This window comes from Apteryx rowi, unplaced genomic scaffold (genome assembly GCF_003343035.1).
Source record: "Apteryx rowi isolate R43461 unplaced genomic scaffold, aptRow1 scaffold_329, whole genome shotgun sequence".
Taxonomy (NCBI): Eukaryota; Metazoa; Chordata; class Aves; order Apterygiformes; family Apterygidae; genus Apteryx; species Apteryx rowi.
In genome coordinates this window covers 506,069-515,991 of record NW_020449741.1, presented here as the reverse complement: position 1 = coordinate 515,991, position 9,923 = coordinate 506,069, and the positions used below count along the sequence as shown (strand labels likewise).

The 9,923-nt window shown below is 45.4% G+C and overlaps 1 protein-coding gene across 1 annotated transcript; it reads left to right on the top strand.

The window, feature by feature from the left end:
* Positions 1-115: 115 nt before the first annotated feature.
* LOC112968889 (UPF0488 protein C8orf33 homolog) lies at positions 116-9,475 on the top strand. The gene is made up of 8 exons (XM_026071612.1): positions 116-134; positions 513-580; positions 1,038-1,128; positions 5,694-5,831; positions 6,017-6,744; positions 7,616-7,706; positions 7,840-7,986; positions 8,121-9,475. The coding sequence occupies exons 4-8, from the start codon at positions 5,765-5,767 to the stop codon at positions 8,315-8,317; spliced, it is 1,230 nt and encodes a 409-aa protein (XP_025927397.1). The 5' UTR covers positions 116-134; positions 513-580; positions 1,038-1,128; positions 5,694-5,764; the 3' UTR covers positions 8,318-9,475.
* Positions 9,476-9,923: the final 448 nt, after the last annotated feature.

Genomic DNA, 9,923 nt, shown 5'->3' with positions numbered 1-9,923 from the left:
GTCCCTGCCGCGGGCGGCCGGTGCGGCGTGGCGGAGCCGGGGAGCGCCCGTGCTGGCGTGTGACGGGAGGCAGCAGGCTCGCTAGGAGGGGCCGGGCCGGAATGCCGGCGCGGTCGGCTTCCCTCATGGCGAAGGTAGGAGCTTCCCACGGCTTGGCTGGTCCCTTTCCTGGTTCTCGCTGCTGCTTTAAGCCGCCCCTTTTGCGCCATGAAGAAGCGGCTCTGCGTCCTCTCCAGCGGCGCTTTGCAGGGCGCCTTTCTCCAGCCCCGGGCTCTCCTGCAGCCCGCGGTCGGTTTGCTTGGTGGGCCGGCGGGCAGGGAAGGCGTCCCGCTGTGTTCCTCGGGGCATCGCTTCCCGGCMCTTAGCCTCTGCGGCACAGCGTTTTAAAAAGGACTTTCCTAGCGCTTGTGTTTGCCTGGGAGTTTTTTCCATCCGTAGTCATCTCATTATTCTGATTTTTTTTTTTTCATTTCAAGATTTTTTCTTTCAAGATTTTTTTTTTCATTTGTCAGTGCTTTTTAACAGCTGTCTTGTTCAAAGGCAGACTTCTAGGCCCTACTTTCCAGCTGCTTATCACAAGGTATGTAGGGTGAAAATGCAACAAAGATAATCTTAAGGACTTAAAGATATTGATTACTGTATAAAGAAAACATTCTGTGTATTGTCACAGCTGTGCTGGAGGGAAGATTTTCTGCTGTAGAGATGTATTAGGCCATTAGCTGCAGCAGTCTTGACTTGCCAAGGGTGGTTGGCCTACTAAAAGTTTACTGTCTCTAATATTTAGAATAGAGACTTCATTTGATGTGCTCCAAATTGTGAATATTGCAGGGCTTGTGTCACTCTGTTCTGCACTGATTTGTGGTATAAGCAGTTATGCTGCATGTCTCTAGTGTCAGGCCACAAAAGGTTTTTATGACCCGCTACTCTGATCTTCCACATAATGCAGAGCAGAGAACTTCAGAAAACTTGGTTTTGGAATTAGTTTTGCAGGTCTGCTGTTTGCACTTTTAAACACTGTGCCTTCCCCCATGTCTAAGGATCCCCAGGGCACATTCCAAGATGAGGTGGAGTGGTGTATTTTGCAGCTGGAGACAAATCTCCTTTGCCTCAACCCAGCCCCAAAAYAAGGTATGTTGCCTCCTTTATAGTCTGCAGCTAAATGTCAGCCTCAGTGTTGATTTAGTAGACCTAGAAGCTTTTTGTATTTCTCCTCCCCAATCTGTTTTCTGTTCTTGTTGTAAATTCAAAATTACATAAAACACTGAACTTTAAGAACTATCTGAACTTTATCTGCCTTTCCTTTATCTTGCTTTCCAGTGACTTTTCTTCTCAGTTTTCTGTACTGTTTTTCATATTCTCATTTTCCTGTCTAATTGCCTGTTGTTTGGTTCTGCTACAGATCTGCTTTTGTTTTCCAGTCTTAAGGAAATACTATTTAAGTATGGCTAGCTCTTAGACATGTGTAGGTTTATTTTTGTGAAGCTTGTTCTTCATTGTTCTTGTTTGAAGGAGGAATTACTTGAAAGTTAAAGTCCTTTAAAACACTTTTGAGGAGACTGCAGTTTGATCCAGTCAGTCCAGCTTGTTAATATAGGAAGATTTGTATCCTGCTTCTACCAATGACCAGTACCTAATATTTAGGAGAAAGGTGCAGTTACCTGTTGTAACATGCCTTGCTGAGTGTGTGCTGATGCACCTGAGGATATAGAAGTAATTAATATAAGCCGCCACACAATGCTTGGTCATTAGACCATTTTTTTACACCACTGTCTTGTACTGAGTACATAGGGTCAGGGAGCAGCAAGGGCAGCCTGCTCCCAAATGGAAAGTGAGATGGGAGCCGAACTTAATAACAAGGCAGGCAGGGGCAATGACTTCACTGAAAAGGGGCCTACTCCCCCAGTACCCAACTGCAGGGCTATGATCTCATTGGGATCACGGAGACATAGTGGAATAGCTCACATGACTGGAATGTTGCAACGGATGGGTACAGGCTCTTTAGGAAGGACAGGCCAGGAAGGTGAGGAGGGGGAGTGTAGGGAGCTCTGTCATGGGGTGGGTGAGGGGCTGACTGAGAGCTCATGGGTTAGGAGTAAGGGGCAGACTAATATGCGTGACATTGTTGTGGGTGTTTGTTATAGGCCACCTGATCAGGAAGAAGTAGTAAATGAGGCCTTTTACAGATAGCCAGAAGTAACATTTGCAGGCTCTGGTCCTCATGGGGCACTTTAGCCACCTCGATACCTGCTGGAGGGAGAACACAGCAGGGCACAAGCAATCCAAGAAGTTCCTGGAGAGCATCGATGACAACTTCCTGATAATGGTGATAGAGGAGCCAATGAGGAGAGGTGCTCTGCTGGACTTCGTACTTACAAACAAGGAAGGACTGGTTAGGGATGTGAAGGTTGGCAGCAACCTTGGCTGCAGTGACCATGAGTTGGTGGAGTTCAGGATCCTGAGAGGAGAGAGCAGGGCAAAGAGCAGGATCACAACCCTGGACTTCAGAAGAGCAGATGTTGGTCTCTTCAGGGATCTGCTTGGAAGAATCCTATGGGATAGGGTCCTAGAAGGAAGAGGGATCCAAGAAAGCTAGTTGATATTCAAGGATCACCTCTTCTAAGCTCAAGAAAGCAAAGGTGGCAGAAGACCTGCCTGGATGAACAAGGAGCTCCTGGCAAAACTCAAACATAAAAAGGAAGTATACAGAGGGTGGAAGCAGGGACAGGTAGCCTGGGATGAATATAGGGACATTGTCCAAGCATGCAGGGATGGGTCTAGAAAGGCTAAAGCCCATCTGGAATTTAATCTGCCAAGGGATGTCAAGGAAAGGGTGGATGTACTGAATGCCTTCTTTGCCTTAGTCTTTACTGGTAAGGCTGGCCTTCGGAAAAACCCAGGCCACAGGGACCAAGGGAAAGTCTGGAGAAAGGACAACTTTCCTTTCGTGGAGCAGGATCAGGTTAGGGAATAATTACGCAAGCTGGACATACACAAGTCCATGGGCCCTAATGGGATGCACCCACAAGTGCTGAAGGAGCTGGCTGATGTCATTACAAGGCCACTCTTGGTCATCTTTGAAAGGTCATGGCGATCAGGAGAGGTGCCTTAGGACTTGGAGAAAGCAAGTGTCACTCCAGTCTTCAAAAAGGGCAAGAAGGAGGACCCAGGGAACTACGGGCCAGGCAGCTTCAACTCAGTCCCTGGGAAGGTAATGGAGCCATTCATCCTGGATACCATTTCCAGGCACATGAAGGACAAGAAGGTGATCAGGAGTAGTCATCATAAGTTCACAAAGGGGAAATCATGCTTAACCAACCTGATAGCCTTGGTTGATGCAATGACTGGCTGGGTAGATGAGGGGACAGCAGTGGATGTTGTCTACCTTGCCTTCAGTATGATTTTTTCACACAGTTTCCCCAAACATTCTCATAGGGAAGCTGATGAAGTGCGGGCCAGATGAGCAGACAGTGAGGTGGATTGAAAACTGACTGAATAGCAGAACTCAGAGGGTTGTGATCAGCAGTGTGAAGTCTAGGTGGAGGCCAGTAACTAGCAGTGTATCCCAGGGGTCAATACTGGGTCCAGTACTGTTTATCATCTTCATCAGTGACCTGGATGATGGGGCAGAGTGTACTCTCGGAAAGTTTGCTAATGATACAAAACTGGGAGAAATAGCTGGTACAGCAGAGTGTTGTGCTGCCATTGAGGGGTACTTTCACAGCCTGGAGAAATGGGCATAGAGGAATCTCCTGAAGTTCAACAAAGGCAAATGCAAAGTCCTACAACTAGGGAGGAGTGACCCTATGTGTCTGTACATGCTGGGCACCGACCTGTTGGAAAGCAGCTCTGCCGAGAAGGACCCGGGAGTCCTGGTGGACAGCAAGTTGAACATGAGCGAGCAATGTGCCTTTGGGGCAAATAAGGCCAATGGTATCCTGGGCTGCATTAGGAAGAGTGTTGCCAGCTGGTCAAGGGAAGTGATCCTTTCCCTCCCCTCAGCCCTGGTGAGGCCACACCTAGAGTGCTGTGTCCAGATCTGGGCTCCCCAGTGTAAGAGAGATATGGAGCTACTGGAGCAAGTCCAGCAAAGGGCTACTAAGGTGATTAAGGCAATAGAGCATCTCTCATATAAGGAAAGGCTGAGAGAGCTGAAGCTTTTAGCCTGGAGAAGAGAAGACTTGGAGGAGGGAATCTTATCAGTGTGTATAAATATCTGAAGGGAGGGTGTCAAGAGGATGGAGCCAGACTCTTTTCAGTGGTGCCCAGTGATAGGACAAGAGGCAACGATCACAAACTGAAACACAGGAGGTTCTGTCTGAACATGAGGAAAAACTTCTTTACTGTGAGGGTGACAGAGCACTGGCACAGGTTGCCCAGAGAGGTTGTGGAGTCTTCATCCTTGGAAATACTCAAAAGCAGTCTGGACCTGCAACGTGCTTTAGGTGACTCTGCTTGAGGAGGGGACTAGATGGTCTCTAAAGGTCCCTTCCCATTTCAACCATTCTGTGAGGTGAGCAAAGCAAGCCTATTGATCATAATCAGGTTCTTCCAAGAATCCAGATCACCAGGCAAGTCTGTGGTGATGAGGCAGGTCCAAGGTCTAAATAGGAATTCAAGTCTGCAGAGCAGGATCAAGGCTTGGGTCACTGGGGTACCTGGCCAGGCATGGGCATGGCTCCATTGTTGCTTCAACACAGTTCAGGCAGGGCCAAGCTTCAGAGCCTCAGCTTCAAACAGCCTCAAGTGAAGGAGGGGAGAGCCTCCCCTGAAGCTTTTTCCAGCTCTTTCTTTGTATCAGCTCTTACCAGTGAGCTGGACTTGAATGCAGCTACCTAAACTCCTAGAAGCAGGGGGGGAAATATGCTCAGGACTGTGACAGCTGATGCTATGAAGACATGCCCTACTCTTCTGGGTAGGGTACAGCTCCACTGGGGCTTTTCTGCCTCATGCTTGCAGTGCTGTTGCTTCTTTCCTGCCATGGGACTCCCAGCGTTGGATCTGCAGTCTTCCAGCAAGCTACACCTCGTTTGGAGAGTCCCAGAGAGATACAGTGCAGACGAGAATACATGTGTGCCTGTGTCCATTCCATAATATGAGTTGTGTACATCAAGCTTTTTGGGACTTGAAATGTGTGAGACAAACAATAGAAGACTCTGCATATAAGGAGTTCCCAAACTGGGGCCTTGGGGACCACTCTCATGGAAAAAGAATTGCATTTTTTTAGAGAATTCTCTTTGGCACAAAGAACTGGGATTACAGTGGTGGTATGGCTGGTTTGTGTGAGAGAGTCCAGCTCTTTAGGGTATGCTCACTACTCCATTAGATCATTCCCAGTTTTCCAGAGAAGAGGCAATGAGATAGGCTCTTGGATTTCTTGTTTATTTGGGGGGAAGGGGTGCTAAGCACTCTGTAGCTTCTGCTCCATTGGTAGTACAGTTACTGCAGTTGAAGAGTCTTCACATTTATAATAAACAGATAAGATCTATTTTTTTCCTCTAAGAACATCTCATGTTATTGTTTCAGCTTCTTGGAGTTTCCTTTCAACTGAATGTCAGTCATGGACTAGTAAGGTGTAGTATGAACACAGCTGGAACGTGTTCAGAGGAGACCCTGTCATCAGCATCCTGCAATATAGTCTGTAAGGCCCATCATGACCTGTGTCTTCTCTCTTTTGGTCTTTTTCTTGAATGCAGTAGAAGAAACACAGCACATTCTCAAGGTCCTGCGCTCCCATGAGACCCCCTTGGTGAAGAAGCGACAAGTGATGAACCATGTGTTTGGGGATTATCGACTCAAAATGGCTGAGGAGCAGAAGAGTATGGAGAAAGCAGGTGAGCTTTAACTGTCCCTTCAGGGGATGGTGATATTTGGTTCCTTTCTGAAGATTTTTTTATCTTGTAGCTTTTGACAGGATTGCCTCCCTGTAGCTGTACCTTCCAGAGGGAGTTGCAGTAACAGTGGCCTCCCCATAGTAGGAAACTGGCATATTAATAGAAACATTCTTTTTCTCTCCTAGCTCTGAAACCTGGTGAAGCAGAAGTGCAGCCAGGCAGTGGGCAGCCTTCAGGTAGTGTGGTGTACGGGAAACAGTCTGACCAAATCTCTGAGGCAAAACCAAAGTGGTTCATGTTGTCTGACAACAGCTTCCAATTTGACTTCACACCTTCTGAGATGGACCCAGCAGCAACTGGTACAACTTTGGGAGCAGCTCCTAGTGTCAGTGGTGCTGAGCAGAAACAAACTAATGTAAGAGCCCCAGAGCAAGAGAATTTGAGTGAAGCCTTTAGTTTTGCTGCCTCTGGACAAGAACCCAAGTTTGCTTTCAATTTTACCATCCCAGGTGAAGATCATCCTCTGGTCCCATTAGTTCTAGCGAACCAACCATTAGAGAGTACAGCGGATCATGAAGTGCTGGATAATTCACTGCCTACTGAATCACCTGGTATGCTACAGAGTTCAACCTTGCAGAAGCCTGAGCTGACTCAAACTGCAGATAGTACGCCTGGAGAAGACAGAGGTCATTTCGTGTTAAAGATCCCAATACCAGAGAGTGCTCCTGGAGATGAGACAGTGACAGAGAAAGTAGCAGCAGATAGAGCAGCCCAGAAGAAGAAAAAGAAGAAGAAACAAAAAGCATCTAGCAGTAAAAAGGAAATAGAAGAAACTGAGATAAGCAGGAAGGCAAAGACAGAAGCCGGTGGATGTCAGAATAAAGATGCATCCCATCAGGATGAGACCTCTCAGGTATTTTAATACTGATAGGATCCCATAAATTATAAACACTTCAACAGAAGAGAAACTTGATGTCTATGCATAGTTTAACAGTTAGTACACTGGCACGGAATGCAAGCTGAAAAATAAGGGTTGCTGCTTATTTCTTACAGCAGCTGTTTTCTTCCTCTGCTAGTCAGTTGAGGAACCAAACTAGTAGAAAGGAAATTAATGCTTTTTTATTGTCTGCTTGAGACTTGTGCTGAAACATTATGAGTTTTTGGTGTTGAGACCTGTGGTAGCTAACCTTTGGGAAGCCAGGTGCCACATTTACCTTAGAAAAAAAAATTTAAAAGGCAGGTAACTGTCCTCAGGGCCAAGCTGGGTATCTGGGTGCTGAATCAGGCACTGTACCCATGACTTGATATCAGGTAGGACAAGTTACTCACATTATGCAAATAGCAAAGTTGAGGTGCAGACCTCCCTCCACATGGGATCTGAGACACCAAGATTCTGCTTCTGGTTTTGTCCATTGGTTGCTCTGTGATTTTGGGCGGGTTAGGGGGTTTTTTTATTATTAATGCTTATTTCTCCCATCTGTAAGTTGAACTGACAGCTTCTTTAATATCTTGAAGTCCTGAAGGACTTTCCAGAGAACTGCATCTTCTGAATGGCAGCCAGATGTTAAGTCCATCAAATAGAGACAGTGAGTCACAACTGAATATTTGTTTAGCATTTTGAATTTATCCAATGAAAAACACTATAGGCAAGATCTCACAAAGTCACCAGAACCTGAAATTCTGAGTTAGTCTTGATTTTGTGTGGATTTCTTTTGTGTGGCAACTGCTGCTATCATGTTAGGATGATTTATTTCCTTGTGCTCGCTCTGTTCCATGTTGTATAGCAGTCAGATGACCAGCTGTGGAAGGAAGTGGACTGGTGTGTGGAACAACTAGAACTTGGCCTGAAGACACAAAAGTCCACTCCTAAACAAGGTAATATTCAAGAGAGCAGGGAAGGGTTGCAAGAAACTGAGTGGGAAGGGTTGGCAGACAGAAGCAGTGATGCGGGGGAAGAGCCAGTGCGGAGTCTTAAACTGTGGGTTGTTTGTGCTTCCCACTGCTTCAGTGGAAGAGGCTCTCCGTGCAATCAAGACACTGCGCAGTGACAAGGCTCCGCTAGTGAAGAAGCGTCAAATCATGAGAACTATGTTCGGAGACTACAGGAAGAAGATGGAGGAAGAGCAGTGCAAACAGCTGAAGCTCATGCAAGCAGGTAGGAGATTCTGCATGCAGGGGGAATTGAAGAGGAAAGCAGAACCTCCTTCACTCTCACCCTCCATATAGCTCTGCAGAGTGGGATATAAGGTGACTAAATATCTCTTCTTGCTTTCTTCTCCCCTCTGTAAGCTGCAAAATCTGCCAGGGTCGTGGAAGTGAAGGAAAACATCCGCAAGAAGAACTGCCAGGTCTTGCGAAAGCGCTCTGGAGCTTGCAGGAAAAGCCAAGGTTCAGCAGGATCCCCTTCAGCATCACCCAGGACATCTAACACAGACTCATTCAGATTCACAACTTCCCAAGAAAAGTTTTGCTTTAATTTTTTTTAGGAAAGTTTTAGACAAAAACTGTGGTTAAAAACTATGCCAAATTTTCTGCAAACCTAAGAAGGGTAGAAGGATGCTGTGCAGGGAAAATGTCACTTAGGAATCTCTCCATGTTTCCCAAAGGAAGGATTGTCTTTCAGAGTGTCTTATGTGGAGATGTATAACAGATCTGCTTATTATACACATAACCCCGGTACTCAGTCTACGTAGTAGACCTCTGTCCTCACACTGTAGAAAGACACCTTTTCAAATGATGAGCACAGATTCTGGTATCCAAAAAGCACTGGGCAGTATTTAATCAAATACAATGTGCAAGAGTTCAGGAACTGTGAGGAAAGTGAGTGTGAATCATCTTTGCTCATTCATTTGTCTAACTGACAAGTATAGACTTAGAAGAAAACTGCAGATGCCAGTTTACTCTAGCTTGGGAATGTCAGGGTAAGTGTTTCCAGACAGGGAAAGATTTTTGTTTCTGAAGCCAGGTTCTTGCCAGCTGGGAAGGGTATACAGTCAGTTCTTAAAAAAAGAAGCTTACTTTATAAGTAGCCCAGTGACAACCAGCAGTGACTCAGAGGATAAATCAACTCTGTCCCAAACCTTGGGTGACAGTGAAATGAACTGTGACAGCCCAAAGAATCTGTTGCATTTGATCTGTATTAAATTTTTACTTTCTGGACAGTTGAATATACATCTCCAGTGCCTTGATACTGCTTCAGCCACTGAACCTGTCGCCTGTGTTCATGCAGAAAATCTTTCGCATTCAGTCTTAAAAAGCTGAAGGAACAGAAGGCCTTTAAAAGGAAACATGGTATCAGATGTCCCTAGGGAGCAGTGCTTTCCTCCCTTTTATAGACCAGTCATCCTGTATGAGAAGTGAAGAAATGGAAGTGCAGGCAGATTCCAGGGTGTACTGAAAGACAGTGGTAAAATAGTTTTTTGAAGTCTTTTCCTGCAAATGTTGTTGGCTGCAAAAAAGGAATGTATTTTATTGCTAAGCTCCGATACAGTATCTGCATCTGGAGGATTTATTTTGTTTTAAATATTTAAAATAATGGTTGTTCAAAGGCACAAGGGGAAAGTGAAACTGCATAACATATCTGATAAGGAGAAATATACAGAAGACATAAATAAAGCTGGAAATCAATAGTTTAGTCAATTCTACTTCCTGGTGAGCCCTGTTGTTATTTCGACTGTATGGAACGACACAGTACAGCATTTTTCAGACTTGTTTTGGATTTCCAGGATTTTATATTAAATATGAAAAGGCTGTCCTTTGCAAAATTTTAGTATTTTCATGTTGCTTACTAAGATTTAGTTGCATACTGTATATGGCCTTGGAATTATAGCCATTTTCTTACCTAGCTGCTTATGCAGCATACATTTGAGAAACAGTGATTTTCTTCCCCATGTTGTTTCAGGTAAAGTTAGAGTTGATAAAACATTATAAAATCTTATGCTTTGAGAGACTGGGAGAGTATTCTGGGAAGCATTTGTACATGATTGCCTTGTTCTTTAGGCATTCACAGCTAGAATAAAGATACTGCTGAGGTGGACCTTTGGTGTAACATAATCCAGCCAGTTTTGTGTTCTTACCTCTGAAGAGGACAGG

Coding starts and splice junctions, on each gene's coding strand:
- LOC112968889 (XM_026071612.1), top strand. CDS start 5,765: ATGAACCATGTGTTTGGGGATTATCGACTCAAAATGGCTGAGGAGCAG. Junction 5,832..6,016: donor GAAGAGTATGGAGAAAGCAG/GTGAGCTTTAAC, acceptor TTTCTCTCCTAG/CTCTGAAACCTGGTGAAGCA. Junction 7,987..8,120: donor GCTGAAGCTCATGCAAGCAG/GTAGGAGATTCT, acceptor CCCCTCTGTAAG/CTGCAAAATCTGCCAGGGTC.